Source organism: Periplaneta americana, chromosome 13, assembly GCF_040183065.1.
Source record: "Periplaneta americana isolate PAMFEO1 chromosome 13, P.americana_PAMFEO1_priV1, whole genome shotgun sequence".
NCBI lineage: Eukaryota > Metazoa > Arthropoda > Insecta > Blattodea > Blattidae > Periplaneta > Periplaneta americana.
Window position 1 is genome coordinate 54,070,740 of NC_091129.1, and position 18,172 is coordinate 54,088,911.

Genomic DNA, 18,172 nt, shown 5'->3' on the forward strand with positions numbered 1-18,172 from the left:
TTTCTAAGGACTGAAGGAAATATGGAAAATGTGTGGCATAAATTTAAGAATATAATTTTCGAGGCATTAGTAAAATGTGTATCTTCTAAAATAATTAAGAAAAATCCGGACCCAGAATATTACACTAATTATATTCGCTACTTAAAGAAAAAGACAAGGCGCGCATTTAGTAAACGTAAACGAAGCCATGAGCATTGGGAAAAATATGTCGAATTAATTAAGAAACTTGAGTGTGAAAAAAGGTTAGCTCAGGAAAATTTTCTAAAAACCATTTTAAAAGAAGATGAAGGTAACAATTGGAGACAGTTTTATAATTATGTACGCAGGAGAAAAGGAAAAAATGAAGGAGTAGTGCTTTTACGAAATCAAAACGGAGAAAGTATAACTGATGACAAAGAAAAGGCCGACTTATTAAATTCCTATTTCATTTCGGTTTTCAATAATAATAACAATAATAATAATAATAATAATAATAATAATAATAATAATAATAATAATAATAATAATAATAATAATAATAATGATAATAATCCCGCTGATAGGAGTGGTGTGTCACAGACCGTGAATGTGAACCAAATTCGACTTTCTAAATAACTTCCAAAGGGGTTACAGAGAGAATAACGAAATTAAAAAATCGGAAGTCTCGAGGACCAGATAGTATTGCTACAGAGATTCTTAAATTAGGTTCCGAGGCCATAATTCCATACTTAACGCGTATATTTCATGTTTCCATAAACAATGCAGCTATTCCATGTGACTGGAAATCAGCTATAGTGGTACCTATACATAAAGGTGGAAATAAATTAGATGTCGGAAACTACAGACCGATTAGCCGTACATCTGTCGTATGTAAAGTCATGGAGCATTTGATATCGGATTATATTCGTCATGTTCTAAATCCGAAAGACTGGTTTTACAACCGCCAGCATGGTTTTAGGGAAGGCTTCACATGTGATAGTCAAATTACGTCGCTGGTTCAGGATCTAGCTGAAGAGGTAGATATAGGCGGAAGAATCGATGCAGTTGTGATTGATTTTTCGAAAGTATTTGATTTGGTGCCACATGACATATTAATAGATAAGTTAAGTAGGCTAGGAATAGATAAAAGAGTGGTGCTATGGATCCAAGAATTCTTAAAAGGTAGAACCCAGAGAGTTAGAGTAGGTCATGAAATATCGGAAATTGGAAATATAAATTCAGGGGTGCCACAGAGCAGCGTTCTGGGTCCATTACTCTTTATAATATACGTAAATGACCTATGCCAGAATATTACATCAAATGTGAGGCTATTTGCAGACGACTGCATTATCTATAGAAAGATTAGAAATAATTCAGATGTGGATGCTATTCAAACAGACTTGAATAAAATTTATAACTGGGCGTTAATGCATAGGATGAAAATAAATGGTTCTAAAAGTAAATCTATAACATTTGGTAAAACCCGAGAGGAAACTAGTCTTAATTACGAATTCAGTGGTGTTGTAATTCCGCAAGAACAATGTTGTAAATACCTAGGAGTGTATTTAAACTCCAAACTTTCTTGGGGAGAGCATGTTGATAATGTTACGGGTAAAGCATGGAGGGCACTTCACTTTATTATGAGAATCTTGAGAAAGGCTAGCCCCAAACCGAGGGAAATAGCATATCTAACATTAGTGCGACCGTTAATGGAATACGGAACTACGTGTTGGGATCCCTATAGAATATATCAGATAAATTCCTTAGAAAGAATCCAGTATAGGGCAGCTAAATTTGTTAAAGGTAAAAGAGAAGATGGGAACGATACGATAAAAGAACTTAAATGGGAAACTTTGGAAAACAGACGTAGGAAAACTAGAATAACATCACTGTATAGAGCACATCTAGGTCAGAAAGCATGGGTAGACATAACGGCTCGGTTAGAAAAGCCAACGTACTATGGTAGGAACGATCATGATTTTAAAATCAAATGTAGGAAACAGAAAACGGATGGAGGTAAATTCTCATTTTTAAACAGAACTATAAATGATTGGAATGACCTACCTGCAGCGGTCTTTGAGGGCTGTCCTTCCTTAAGGAGATTCAAGAATAACTTAAAAAGTTGTGTATAAAGTACAAATTAAAATTAAGGTGACATTCAACATTTAATTTTTTAAGGTGACATGTATTTATCTAGCCTTACGAGTTTACTTCCTTGGTTTGAATTGTAAATTATTTAAAAATAGCGTGTAAGAGGGCCTTAGACTAGAAATGTTTAGTTTAAATGTAGTTCTGTTTATAAGTATGCATAAGGATGTAAATATTTGACTTATTTGAACCGTTGTATCAGTGAAGCGAGGTGAGTCAGTGAAGTTATGGTTTTACAGTGCAGTGAACAGTTCCGATCAGTGATAATTCATAGCGTCAATGAAATGTGTTCTATAGTGTCAGTGAAATGTGTTACAGAGTGTCAGTGAAATGTGTGCTTAAGTGTCAGTGAAATGCGTCATAATGCCACTACAGGGAATGAGATGAGAGTAAAGTGAAAGACTATTGAAACTTATGTAGGGCCTATATATAACTATGTAGGTTGTATTGTAAAATTAGGTATTTTATTTATATTTTATTATTATTGAGTTAAATTGTAATTATTGTGTATTCTTATTGTATTGTGTATAAAATTGTATATGTATTGTAAAATTGTATTGTGTATTGTAAATTTTATTGTGTATCGCTTATCATTTTATTGTGTATTGTTTATATTGTATATACCACTGCCACCGGGTATTATGCGTAGTGTCACATATTTAAAATTTAACGTACGAACATTGTAACATACAGTCGTTGTTCCTGAAATAACTCTTATGTGACATATTCATCGATTTAAAGACTTTTCCTCTATTAAATAACTTAAATAGTGATACAGCAAATAATACAATCTCCTATATGTAATTATATTTCTTTGCTTCGAAAATGTAAGAATTCACAGTCTCCTATGTATGGCTGTCATAGGATGAATAAGAGTGTTTTTTCTTTCTACCGAAAAATTGTATATTTTGCACATAGCAGTTATTGCAGGAACAACGGCGATATGTAGTTCGTAATAGATTATTTTTATAGGAGACAGCTGCTACGATTGCCACGCGAGCCACAACCCTCTCGTAGTGGCCTTGACAAGACTGTTACGAAAATTTCTATCCTTTTTCTCTATTCTATCCTATCACCTGCCCTTACTGCATTTTTTTTTAAATTGCACACTTAATTTTCTGGCTTAACAATATTAGGAGCAATTGTTTTAGTTGGTTATTTAATGACCTTGTATCAACTATTATGTTATTTAGCGTGGATGGAATTGGTGATAGAAAGATGGTATTTAGCGAGATGAGGTGGAGGATTCGCCAATTGCTTTACAGTTGTGGAAACCTCGGAAAAACCCAACCAGTTGATCAGTCCAAGCGGAAATCGAACCCGCGCCCGAGTACAACTTCGGATTGGTATGCAAGCGTCTTAGCCGACTGAGCTACGCATATAGGTAGCAATTGTTGGTCATGCTTTAATGACAATTATTGCTTTGGTGTCTGGAATCTGTATGAGACGGTGCACAGTTTCAAGGATATGTGGCAGTTATACAGTATTACACCATTATCGTTGTTTACCTAAGTCAAGATACGAGGTCCAAGAAGCTTTGAATTCAGTCATCGTCGAAACTAATCGAGGTGAACAATTTTTGTTAGGAAATGCTCGTAACTTTGAAAATAAAATCGTTGTACTCTCCTGTAAATCTAACTTAATTTTCTTAAAGGACATAGACAGAGTGTATATGGCTGGAATTTTCAAATGCTGTCCCCAATACTCCTATCAGTTATACACTTTACATGTTCTAGTAAATAACATGTATATTCCTTAGTGTTTACTTTCTTGTCAGATAAAAACTATGATACTTATGTTCATTTATTATAGAAACTAAAATATGTTGGTGTTAACCCATCGGAGTTCGTTGTAGAGTTTGAAATCGGAAACAGAAATGCAATCCAAGAAGTTTGTCGACAGTCCAACATTCAACGATGCCGCTTTCATTTAGGCCAATCCTGGTTTCGCAAAATGCAACAACTCGGTCTTGCACAAGATTACATCAATGGTGAATCTGAAATCGGAAAATGGTTAAAGTACAGCTGTGGACTTCCTTTTCTTCACCCAAATGAAGTAAGTGGGTGCTTCACTATGATTTAACGGTAATAAAACCACAGCAGCAAAACTTTGACGAGTTCTGCGATTACTTAGTGGACTCTTATATCAGTGAATAAAGTCAATTTTCTCCACAAGCAAGGTTCTCTACAATTCTACATCACATAGGTACACGAATGACTGTGAATCTTCTCATTCTTCGCTCAATTCCAACTTCTACCGCCATCCACATATTTTTAATTTCCTAGAAGTTCTGAAAACGATACAGACAGAAACGTATATCAAAATTCGAAGTGCACAAATTAGAATAGAGCCCATAAGAGACAAATATTCTGAAAATAAACTGAAATAAATACATGCAAGAAAATATATAAAGACTATTCAGAGAGACGTTCAATATATAAGAACAGTTTCATATAAGAATAGAATTCCTCATTGAAAGACAATGTTGACAGAGATGAACGAATGCAAATGCAGAAAATCACCTCATGACAAACTTTTTTATCCACACCCAGTCCCAGGTCTGCATAAAGTGGGAGGGAAAATATTGTCTGCAGATTTTTCTGTCGTGAAGGAACTTACACAATAACATTTAGGTCAATCCTGTCCTGTGTAGGAATTTACAGATCCAAGAAGGGTTGTATACTGACCGTGTAAGATCGTACAAACTCCGGCCCTATCAAGGGGGGCCTTTGTTACAGATCCCCCTGCGAGCCTCCTCCAAACTGCCCTCCAGCCTGCGTGTCTCTTTTCTTTTTCCACGTAGGCCTCATCCCAGGCCTGACGAATTACAAGAGCCCAGTGGGGAGGTCAAGGTGCATAGTGCTACTACCAACAACGAATGACCACATATCCACGGGGTTCAATTTCCGCGGCGGACTGCAGTCGAGTCTACATCGGAGGAAGACCGAAATATAGGAAAGAAACGGAGGAGGGAATTTTATTATGATGGTCCAACGCAAAAGTAACCCAGCAATTCTGCTTCGAATGGTTGACGGAAAACCTTGAAAAAAAAGCTCAACTAGCTAACTTGTCCCTACGAGAATCTGAAATCGGGAACGCTCGTTTCACGGTCAGACATACTAACCATTACTTCATAGCGGTGGACCCACGAAAATCCCGCCTACAGAGGCTGTGCAAAACGTAGAGTGAGACAGACAAACCGACGGAGACATTTATCGCTCTATCTCTGTGAAGTGCAGACGTGTTCATTGTCATCTCTTACGATCAATTATTCATTAACGTTTTTAAAAATAGTTAGTTACCTGTGGCTGCGGTACTTCAGTACTATTTATTCAGTTAAACTACAGAATATAGTTTTATATTAGAGAATTTAACTGGCTATATGGAATCAGTCAATTGAACCCGAGGCCAAGAAAGATAATGAAGAAGAAGAAGAAGAAGAATAAGTAGAAGAAGAAGAAGAAACCGACAGGGAGAGACTGAGTGTGACAGTAAGCTGTGATGGGTGTGCAATTTCAACACAAGCAGCTTTGCACAGTGCACGGTGCCTTACGCCGCAAGTAGTCGTGTACATATGGTACTATAATGTATTATGAAATATTAAACATTAATTCTCAATATTTTATACCACAATATCGGAAAGAATAAAAACTGTATAGTCACCGTCTGTATTTGTAATTTCTGTATACACGAAAGTGAAACGTTGTAGACGAAAATTTGAATCCGTTTTTCTGGAAACAATGATTTGAGGTATACGTAATTGCTGTCATAAGGTCATTAATCTTAGTATATTGTAATCTTGTGAAATAATTGAATTGAGAATCGTGGTTACCAATTACTTAATGATAAACTAAGAATGTTAATGATATAGGTATTTAGAATTGTATTACCCATCGTAAGAAGCATATACAAATTATGTTTTAGAGAAACGAACTGATATTTTGCAACAAACTTTAATTAGCCTTAGATATACCTAGCTAAGTTACTAATTATATTCTGAAAGTTTTAAATTGGACGTCATAAATAATGCAGAATTAGAAATGGTTACTTAGTTGCTTAGAAATTGTAAATACATATTCACCATAATATCGCTTCTTACAAGTATAATCAACGAAATTCAAGTCTTAGAGAAACGGATACTTATTTACAGCAATCAACTGTTGTAAAACCTAATTCCCACATACGATATTAAATTAAATATATTCTCGTTCTACATAATCGAACTTAAATAAGTTGCTTCCCAGGATATGAATTGTGATTACAGATTACAATGAAGACGACTTCGTAGGAATTACGTTTTCCTTCCTATTCGCTGGCTTTGAAATGGCAGGCTGTACCCTCACTTACGCACTGTACGAATTAGCCCTCAACCCTGAGATCCAAAACAGACTAAGAGCAGAAATAACTGAAGTGTTGACTGGACATGATCAACAAGTGACGTACGAGTCCATTCAACAGATGATCTATCTCGACATGGTGGTGTCAGGTGAGTTTATACTTCTTCTATGTCGCTGTCTCAGCAATTTAACCCTCAAACGCCTGAATTATTTTTCGTCAAGTTTTTCGTTTATTTCGTTATAGACTCATTACGTGGATATAATTGAACACAATAATGCTTTTGTTTTCCATTGTTAATGAGAATAAGTGGAATTACAGGGTGTGACCATATGGTAACGCTAGGTTATTATGCTGTCAAATCTTGAAAGAATTTTTTATTTCCTTATAATGACACCTTACAATCAATTTTAACAACGAAATAATACAAAAAAAAAATTCACAATATGTGAGCAAAGATATATAATTTCCTTATTATAGGAGATGTTAGAGTCACCTTTAGTGTGCTGTCACACATTTACGAAAGTTTACAGAATATCGCAAACTATTGCCACAATATATGAACAAAAGAACACATTTTTCTAACATAACATTTTACATTAACTTTTGGTGTGCTTTTCAGCTATTTATATCGTAAGGTAAAACATTTCTTATGATATGACAAAAAAACATGTGCTGCAGAGACTATTACATTTTGAGGACGCTGTATGCACAGAAGAGCAGTTTTCACCAGCACATCGCCATCTTTTCTTTCCGGGTATCGGAATATTACTAATGACCACTCCATCCTATCTTATATAATCAGATGTTCTGCGAGGGTCGTTCAAAAAATAAGTGTCCTTGAGGCCGTTTACAGAAAGAAAACACAATTTCACGGAGAGATTTATTGGAACAGATATTGCAATTATTGAACAATTTTTCAACATTTCCCACCGGAATTGAGACATTTGTCATACCACGGGATGAACTTTCGTTCCTATCGTAGAAGTCTGCCGTCTGGGATCGGAACTGGTAGACAGCCGCCTGCACTTCTCTGTTGATGAGATACAACGTTGGACTTTCGTGACTCTCAAATGTTTTGTTTTCTAATTCCAGATGTATCTCATGCACTTTCATGTACATGTTTGTGACATTCATTTTATTACTTGAATCCTCTAGATTCAAAACCCCCTAAAGACCATTTTGTTCATAAATTGACGCCCACATATTGCTTTCAAAGAATTAATTATAATGATTTATATGAGGCGTTCCGTAAGAGAAGAGCGAGCCCGCCAAGGGTCGAATTTTGTGTTTTTGTTTTACTCCTCCGAATATTTAAGACACATATGTATAACTTAAGCCTGGCAGATGTTGGCGGGCTCTCCCTTCCTACATCAAAATTATTATTGTTTGTAAGGTTGGAGAAACTGCGTAGTCTGTGACAGGTTCATAATATTCATATTACTTCGTATGAGAAGAGCGAATACGCCTGAAGACGCGCGCCATTCATTGTCACGAATACACACGTAGTGAGGAATTACGTGTATTTATGGACATTGTAATAGCTTATTATGAATAATAGTGACAGTGATAATCAACCAGACATATCTCGTTATTGTAGGAAATGTCAGAGGCATGTCGAAAAATGGATAAACCTACAAGCAAAGATTAAAAGGAACAAAGGTAAATCGTATATTAGTATGAAAACATCTCGACATGCGCAAGCTCGCGGTATAGGCCCGCCATGCACTTGTGGCTGCTTCAACGCATTAGATATGGAGAAAATACAATCTGTATAGGCCTATCGTAATTTCTGGGAGTTGGGTGATTATGACCTCCAGAATGCCTATATTTCTAAGCTCGTATCCAGTGTTGATGTCGCATTAAGAACAGGCCGACCTCTCTCAACTGGTTTTGCCAAAGAGGTACTATATCATGCCAATAAAGCTCACTTCTGATAAAGTAAAGGATCTGAAAGCTCTCCTTATCTATGTGCCACGGAACGTTTCTGGATGATGTGATCAGCAACCAAAACGTGCAACTAGCAGTGACCGACTCAGAGAAGCATCTTCATGAAGATGATGTAATGGATTATTAGTAGGAAGCGGATTTTTATGTGCTAAAATATTTAAATATATTTATTTTTATGTGCTAAAAAGTACGAAAATATTTGCTAAAAATAAAAAAAATATTTTTTTTAAAATATGACAAAAATACCTTACTCAGCTTGAAAAAAAATGTTACTAGGTACTCATCAACCACACTTGAGTGCTAGTGGTTGGCCGAGAATTGCAGTAAACAACAAAGGTCATCTCCAAATTCTCCATCACAAATGCATACCGAGTATTTCTGAACAACGACTTATACTGTGAAAACGATCTTTTTGGATGTTTCGAGTTTTTTATGGTGTCACACAAAAAGCTTAAATTTGCTAATAGGAAAGCCAAATCGTTTTTTTAAATAAATATCTTTCAGTATAGCCCAATAACAGGGAATCACAACAAGATATATTGCCTTACATGACATGAGCGAGAGGCGAGAGATTTGTTTAAATTAAATAATGTTCATACCGGAGCTCTTATCTGTTTTGTTTAAAAAACAAAGCGTGGAATGAAATAATCTTCAGCAACAATAAACATTCCTAATTATGTGTTGCAGGATCTCTCCTCCTTGTCCATGCTAATTTATTCTCTAATAATAATATTGATATGCTGCCTAGCAGTTCTCAGAACTTGTGGCGATACTATTACAAAAATGGATCACGGATACACCACACAGCGCATAGAAACACGAAGCAACCAAGAATTCTTTAAAAAAGATAACGTACTTCTGAGTGATATAATTGATTTAGTTTTAAAATATTTTAAAGTTCTTGTAAAAAATTATTTAAGTAAAAAAAACTCCAAGATTTATGTTTTTATGATAGATTTCCTGAAAATATGTATTTCCATAATTTTTTGTGAAAATACGTGTTTTTATGTGAATCAAAATACGAGTTTTAAACTTGAAACTTCATGTTCATAATTTTTAACTTTGTTAATTGTGTTTTATCACACGCAAAAATAATATTTAATTACATAGGAATCCGCTCCTTAATTATTAGCACCTCTGTTCCCAGAACAAGTGAGACCACTTTTGATAGCAAGGGTAATAACATGACATATATATATATATATATATATATATATATATATATATATATTAACAAAAGCTGCCCTAAATAAGGGTTCAATAGATCGGCCTACTAATCAATTCATAATGAACAATAATTAAAAACAATAATGTGACACTTTGTAAACGTCATATCACAGTGCTATTAAATGTTTGTTTTTATTTATTTATTTATTTATTATTATTATTATTATTATTATTATTATTATTATTATTATTATTATTATTATTATTATTATTATTATTAATGTCTGCCACTAATGAGTTCATTCTATGCCCTTTGCTTTTTCTAATATACTGTTATCAAATTATTCCCATAATATTGATGAATTCATAATGTCATCAATGATCACTATTAGTTGGAACATTAAATTGGACATTTAATTGCTATTTTCAATACAAGTATTCGATTTTCAGTGTACAAAGTAATCATCATTATTTACAGACGTGTCCTTGGCGGCTTCGCCCTTATCTCGTTTGCAGGTAAAATACTTTGAACATCGAATATCTCTAAAGGTAGATTTGGCGGGTTCGCCCTTCTCTTACGGAACGCCTCATACAGTTTTAATTAAAGAAACACTAAATTTAAACCAAAAGGTTTGTTACAAATTACTGTCAGATTGAAAACTCCCTCTATTTGCCAGTAGTTACTGTCAAAATCCTTCAATTTGTGAAAGTGTATAGCCTATAGGGGATTTTGTATCTATAGGATTCACTTGTGCAGCTCATGCATTTTGTAAAGACACTCGCGATGTGCAGTATGGTAACAACGTTTCTTTTGAGGGGGTAGGAATAGAAGGGAAGGTCGGCAATGGCAAAGCGTAACCCACTCTCCTATAATTCGTAAGTAGACTCATCCGATCTCGTGCGCAGCTCTGTAGGAAGAGTGGGAGTGTCTTGACAAAATGCATGAGCTGTACTCTCTTGTAACTCCTCCATCTTACTGTTAGTAGCAAGATTGCACAAAGAATGAGTGACAACATATTAGTCTAGCGTTAGCACATGGTAACGTAAGAAACAAAATATTATATCCACAACAAGGATATGAATTTTGAACTTGTGCTTGATGTACAAGAATACTCAATCATTGATAAGTAAAATAACACAACAAACGTTACAATCAAATTAATCGAAGTAACAAATAAATATCTTACTTCTCGTTGCGCTCCAAAATTTCTCCTGGGAAAGCAACATCTAAATCGCACAGTTGCTCATGCCCAACTGGTATAATAAATTTGTGATTTCACAATGTAATAAGAAAGAACCAATCACGTAGCTAGGATTCTCCAAAAAAAATTCCAATTTGGTTACTTAAGGACAAGTGTGATGCAAGTTATATTGCTTTTTTGAAAGGTGAAAGAAATTGATGAATTACTGTCAATGACATAATGGCTTATACGAAGTAATGAAAGTAAAATAAGAGAACTCTGAGAATAGTGCAAATTTCTACGAGAATATACAGAGTGGAGGACTGATGCACCAAAATTTAAGACGTGATTCTACATGTTAAATATAACAAAACTTTCATTACACGTTTCCTTCTATGAAGCACCGTTAAGAAGTAAAAATAATAATAATAATAATTTTGCCCAATGTTTTCAGCGCTCTAATGCTCGAGAAAAATGGCTGATTGCTATACAAGAAGAGCGGTAAAAATAATCTGAACAGTTAATGTCTTGATTTTTTTCTTTTTACAAATTAAATCGTTTAGCCATGAATTTAAATTGAATAGTTGCAAAAATCGTTAAAATAAATCTTGCAACGCAATGCATAGTCGCGTGTCTCCGACAGAGAACAACAGAGCGAAGGGAAAGGTAAGGAGTGCAGGCCGGGTTTGCTAGAGTTATTGCAGTAGCCGTGATCTTGCCAAATGTTTCATAGAAACATAACCATTTCCTCTAAAACGGTGAATGTTAGAGAAAACGTTTCGATTTTTCAAATTTCTCCTCATGATTTATTAACAGTTTCAATTTGGTGCAAAGATTACCATCCACTCTGTATAGATACATAACCCACATAGGATTTCGCCCAATACATTCCAAGGTAAGAAGATATACATAAGCTTACATAAAGCTATTGCATCTAGTCAGATAGAGGTAGAGCGCCATACTTTCATGACCTCATCACTAGAAAGAAGTGGTGTGGTTGGCATCAAATTCCGATCGCCTTTTATCTTCGAGAAAAATCACGTACGCAATTTGAGAGAAGCATAAAAGGACAACTAGGCAGTCTGAAAGTTTTCGTTGAGGAGAAGATTCCACCACCATGGATCGTCTACTCCAGGGATGAGACGATATTAGCTCTCATTCACGGTATAAGAGCTCGACCTTGATCACGAGCGCATAGCGCATCCACTACATAGCGTCCCAACGTAGACATAAGGGGTGTACAGTTTTGACATTCTTTGACTAAGAAAAAACTTTAGTCGCTCATTGTACAGTTTCACTAGAAAAGAATGAGACGATTGAATATTGCAAACTCTCAAGTGTAAGACACTGCGCATGTTCGGAGACCAGAGCACTGATACACAAGATAACGAATACTGAGTTACTTAAATTCAGACTATTTGGTTTGTTACTAGCATCGTTCCGAAATTCACTTCAAAAACTGCAAAATATATGGTAATATGACATAAATAATAGATAAATATATACATAAATCGTGTAGTTAAATCGACATTGGATCTTCATGATTAGATCGACACTCCGCACAGAAAGAAACGCTTTCGTATCGTTTCAATAGCTTAGACGCTAAGACTTCTACGTGTTGTTTAAAAGAGTGCGAGTTCGATTATTAGTCTACATACCGATTTTTTTTTTGTCTAAATAACGTTGAAATAAAATTTTACAAGTTAAGTGTTAATGATCGTAAACAATACAAAATTACAAATTATAATATTATAAACGTTAATCTAATGAATGCATATGTTTATACATATTCAAAACTAGCAATTAGAATGAAATTAAAAAAAAATATTCCTAAGCCACACAGAGAAACTTTTTCAAAGGTTTAGAGTCCTTAGGCCTATGCCATTTGTTAAGTAATTATATGTATTGTACAATATTTTGTTAGTAGCTTTCCCATATGTGTAAGAAATGTACTCGCACAAAACAATTTTTGATAAAAAAAATGGCTTAGGACTACTTCATTCTCACACCCAGTTGATTTTAATAATTTTATCTACGTGTTTGCAATAGTGTTTAATTTAATGTGCATTCAATTTTATTTATGTTATGATTGAATGAAAAAGCACTATTGCAGTTATTGACTATTTGGATATATTAATACTAATTATTAAATGCATCTGTTAAATAACGAATTGCAGTATCTTTTGCAAAATGTTGAATGTTTAAGTTGTCAATAATATTTATGTACAATATACTACAAGGCGTTAAAACACAGGAACGTTTTGGTTAGACAGTAGAACCGACACGCTACAGTGCTCGTATGAGCTACCGAGATAAGACAGTGACATTAGCAGCAGTCCAGAATTTAGATCCCACAGCAGGCATTTGCCATTCGGTACAGAGAAGCAATGATATTTTATGATCCGAGATATGTTGTGAATTCGTGGCCTTAAGTGGCTGTTTTCTTCGTGATCCTCCTTTTGTTCCTTGTCCTTGTTGTGGTCCTTGTAACAATTCTTGTTGTATTTGTCATGGTACTTGTCGTGGTTTTGTTCCTTATCGTGGTTCTTTCGTATTCCTAATCGTGAACGATATCGTAGTCGTTATTGTAATCCTTGTCGTGGTGCTTTCCGTTGTCCATGTCGTTATTATTATCGTAGTCCTTGTCGTTTTTCTCGTGATTCTTATCATCTTGTTGCCTTTGTTGTAGTCGTAATCATGGTCCTTGTTGTCTTTGTCAAGGTTCTAATCGCGGCATTGGTGCTTGTCGCAATGCTTGCCATGGTCCTTCTTGTGTCCATGTCGTAGTCCTGATCCTTACTGCGGCCGTTGTTATTCTTGTCTTTGTGTTCGTCTATTTCGTGATCCTATAATGGTCGTTGTTTCTTTGTCCTAATATTTATCGTGGTCATTATTGTTGTCCAAGCCACGGTGTCTTATTGCGATCATTGTCGTGGTGCATATCTTGGTCCATGTCATGATGTTTATCGTGGTCCTTGTCCTTATCGAGGTCCTTATAGTGGCCCTTGATGTCTTTTTTCATAGTCTTTATCATGGTCATTGTTGTCTCTGTTGTGGTTATTCTCTGCTTTGTTGGGGTCCTTATCACAGTGCTTGTTTCCATTGTAACGGCCTTTTTCGATCTTGTTTTTGTTATGGTCCCTATCGTGACCTTGGTGCTTATCGTGGTATATGTCGTGATTCTTGTAGTTGTCTCTGTCTTTGTCCATTTCTCGTCGTTATATTGGTCCTAGTTGTCCTTACCGTGATAATTGTTGCCTTTGTCATATTTTTTATAGTGAACATTGTTATCTTTGTCGTGGTCCTAGTTGTCATTGTAATGGCCCTTGTCGTTCTTTTTGTTTTTGTCATGGTTCTTATCGTGGTCCATATCGCGATTATTATCGTGGTTCTTGTCTTCGTCCATGTGAGGTTTCTTACATGGGTCCTTGTTGTCTCTGACATAGTCCTTATAGTGATCCTCATTCTTTTTGTCATGTTTTTTATCGTGATAATTGTTGCCTTTGTCGTGATCTTTGTTGTCATTGTAATAGCCCTTATCTTACTCCTTGCCTTTGTCATGGTCTTGGTCCTTATCGTAGTCCTTGTCGTGATCCTTATCGTAGCCAGTGTCGCGGTCCTTGAAGTGGTTCATGTTATGTTCTTATCATCCTCAACATTGTGGTGCATGTCGTGGACCATGTCGTGATCCTTATCGTAGTCCTCGTCCTTGTCCTTTTCGTGATACTTATAGTGGTCCGTATTCTATTTCGCATAGTCCTTATCGCTGTCTTGGTCTTTATGAACCTTATCTTAGTGTTTGTCATGGTTTTTATCGTGATTCTTATCATAGTGTTTGTCGTGATGCATGTCATTATCCTTATCGTGATCCTTGTCTCTGTTTTGTTGTCATGGGTCTTAACATCGTCCTTGTCTTTGACGAAGTCCTTATGGTGATTATATCGTGGTCCATGTGATGGTCCTTATCGTGATCGTTGCTGTAGATCTTGTAATGATTCTTGTTGTCTTTGCCACTGTCCTTATCTTGGTTACTATTGTCTTTGTCATGTTTCTTATCGTAATCCTTGTCTTTGTTGTGGTCCTTATCATGGGCCTTATAGTGGTATTTGTTGTCTTTGTTATGATCCTTATCATGGTCTTGGTCTTTATCGTTGTTCATGTCGTGACTTATCATGAACCTTGTCCTTATCGTGGTCTAATTCGTAATTATTATAGTGGCCCTTGTTTTTATCCATATCGAGTTTCTTATATTGGTTCTTGTTTTCCTTGTCATGGTCCTTATCGTGATCCTTATTATTTTGTCATGGTCCTTGTTATCTTTGACATGTCCCTTAGCGTGATCTATGTTGTCTTTATTGTGGTCATTGTTGGCATTGTAATAGTCCTTATCGTCCTCTTTGCTGCTTTTGTCATGGTCCTTAATAAATATTTGTTGTCTTTCTCATAGTCCTTATCTTGGTAAATTTCGAAGACCTTATCATGGTCCATGTCGTGGTATTTATCGTAATCCTTGTCGTGATGTTTGTTGTCGTAGTATATTATCATGGTCCTGATTTTCGTCCTTATCGCGGTCCTTGTTGTCTTTCTAATAGTTCTTTTCGTGGTCCTGGTCCTTTTAACCTTATGGTGGTCTATGTCGTGGTATAATCCTTGTCGTGGTGTTTGTCGTGTTTCTTGTATGTAACCATGGTCCTGATCTTTGCCCTTATCGTGGTCCTTGTTGTCTTTGTCGTGGTCCTTACAATGTTCGTTGCTGTCTTTGCCATATACATTAATTGTCATTTCAAAATTAATATTGTTTTTGCACTTTGGCGAATAACTTTCGTGTTACACGGTATTTCAATCTTTCATTAAAGGCAAACGATCAAGGACGTAAAAAGAGACCTACATCAGAAATACACAGACAACTGATAACATTTTGCACTGGTGTGCACTTTATTTTATGGTTAGAGCATATAATTATGATCATAAAAAAACATGGATTTTTTTTAATGTTCAGCAATATTTCACCACTGTGTCCCTTAAATGATAGTTGCACCTGTGTTGTCTTGTCTAAAATCAATTTCTCTCTTATCCAGAATAATGTCTATATCTATGTTTGTGTTGTGTTTCGTACTGACGTTTGACATTTTTTTTACAAATAATATATATATATATATATATATATATATATATATATATATGTATACTTATCAAACACTGTACTTCAATGCCATGTTCAATGTATAAAAACTGAACCTCCTACTTATTACAAAAAAAAACTTTATTGTAATCTCGCTTCTGACCTGACATGGTCTGCAACGTTTTATGTGCTGTACACCCTTTCTTATTGCTGTATTAACAATATGACTCAGACAGAAAAGCGCCGCCCGTTAGAGAGCGCTTAAAAATGCCTGCGCTCGGAACTACTAGTAAGCATCGCATCACTGGTCTACTCCGTAGCCAGTTCCTCTATCAACGAGTTACCCGGTCACCAATGCATTCCAAGATTTTTTTAGTTGTTAACGACGCTGTATCAACTACTAGGTTATTTAGCGTCGATGAGATTGGTGATAGCGAGATGGTATTTGGCGAAATGAGGCCAAGGATTCGCCATAGATTACCTGGCATTCACCTTACGGTTGGGGAAAACCTCGGATAAAATCCAAGCAGGTAATCAACCCTAGCGGAGATCGAACCCACGCCCGAGCGCAACTTCAGACCGGCAAGCTGGCGACACGGGAGGAGGAGGCTGGCCTGGGGAAGAGTTGGTCAGCCTGCTACTAACCAGAGTACGTAGCGAACTTTAGTGTAGTCAGACGATGTGGTTGGGAATGCGCCTAGCTTGAGAGTCAGCACAATAGACGTAGTAAGATCGCAGTGCTGAGCTGTAGTGCCCGTTCCCTAAATTCAAATTCAATTCAAGGTTGGTACGATATTCTAACTTTACTGACCTGGGAACCCTAGCTGCAAATCAGTCATTCTCTTCTCTGCAGATCGCACACCTACACTGTATTTATTGTTCTCACTTGTGCTGCGTTCACTGAAATTTCACTCTTGTACACTCACTTTTTAGTACCTGTCTGCTTTAATTTTTCCAATTGTTCTACGTCAACTTTTACTATTTTCATTTTCCCGCTGCCAACCAGCGGATCATTCGCGGCACACCGATTAAAATGGTTGCCATAGATGAACACTTAATATTGCATTATCGAATCATAAGCCCACATCAATATAATTGTATTAAAAAAAGATTGTTCATATTCTACTCACCACAGTGAAGTTTCTGAATTCAAGACACACTGTTCCTGATATTAACAACAAATAACTTGCGTTTAGTACTATTAAAAACATGAGATAAACACTACTACACTATTGTTTTACATAATATTCCTTTAATTTAAAAATATCCTAACAAATTCTACTAGTAAATTAATAAACTATTATCCATTCTGTATCAATGTTTTATATTGTGTCAATGTGGAGAACAGATTGTTCAGGATTATTATCCTGTATACTGCATTAGCATTTGACCACAATTTGAAGAAGACCAATATTTAGATATTGAAAACTAAGGTCATGGAACTTAAAGGATGAAAATCTCGTTTAATTTCATAAAGTAGAAGATATGTCCACACTAATTATAAATATGACACTAAAACATGGGAACAAAGGTTTTTTTGTAACCATACAGCTGTATCTTCATTTGCATTTGGCCTATTCATTTAGTGTAATATATTATTGCATCCCGTGATAAACTTCCTGTCCACCGCTGTGGTGTAACGGTTAACATGGCTGACCGTGCAACAGGCGGGTCCAGGTACAAATACTGGTTGAAGTTCTTTTTCCGGGGTTTTCCCTCAACCCATTAACAGCAAATGCTCGGTACTTTTCGACGGTGGATTCTGGACTCATTTCGCCGGCATTGTCACCTTCATATCATTCAGACGTCGTAAAATAGTCCACAAAGAATTCTGTTACTAGCAAGCAGAACGTTTCAAATGGTACCACTTAAACATATTAGAAAGAGTTGCTTACGTTTATGTAGCAGAATTTATTTTGTGAAATCAAGACACACGCTGATATCCTCCTGCACTTTTATATGTGGTAAGAATTGTCACTTACATCGTATTAGCCTAATTATTTCAGCGGTTATCCGTAACCCTGCATCAACTGGTAACGAAAATGTATCGTTTACATTCCCAGTATGCTTCGGTACATAAGCAAATATACAAAATTGATTGCGTTTCAAAAATATTTACAGCACACTCTGCATTATTTTTTAAAAGCGTAAGCATATTATAATTTCAATTCTATTAAGACATTCTTCAGAAGTGGTAAGCTTTTCGCTCTAAAATGTCAAACTCACATAATAGTTATTCATACAACAAGTGGATAATCTTGATGATTATGGCATGAGTGAATGTTTGTCGCACGACAATTTTCACGAGTGT

At 35.7% G+C, this 18,172-nt stretch overlaps 1 protein-coding gene across 1 annotated transcript in view; it reads left to right on the plus strand.

Moving 5' to 3' along the window:
• The window catches only part of LOC138711919 (cytochrome P450 6j1-like), a 67,773-nt gene that overhangs the window by 37,453 nt on the left and 12,148 nt on the right, over window positions 1-18,172 (plus strand). Inside the window, exon 4 of the mRNA XM_069843220.1 lies at window positions 6,371-6,592. Within this exon, the coding sequence (XP_069699321.1) occupies window positions 6,371-6,592 (222 nt within the window). The remainder of the gene's footprint in view (window positions 1-6,370; window positions 6,593-18,172) is intronic.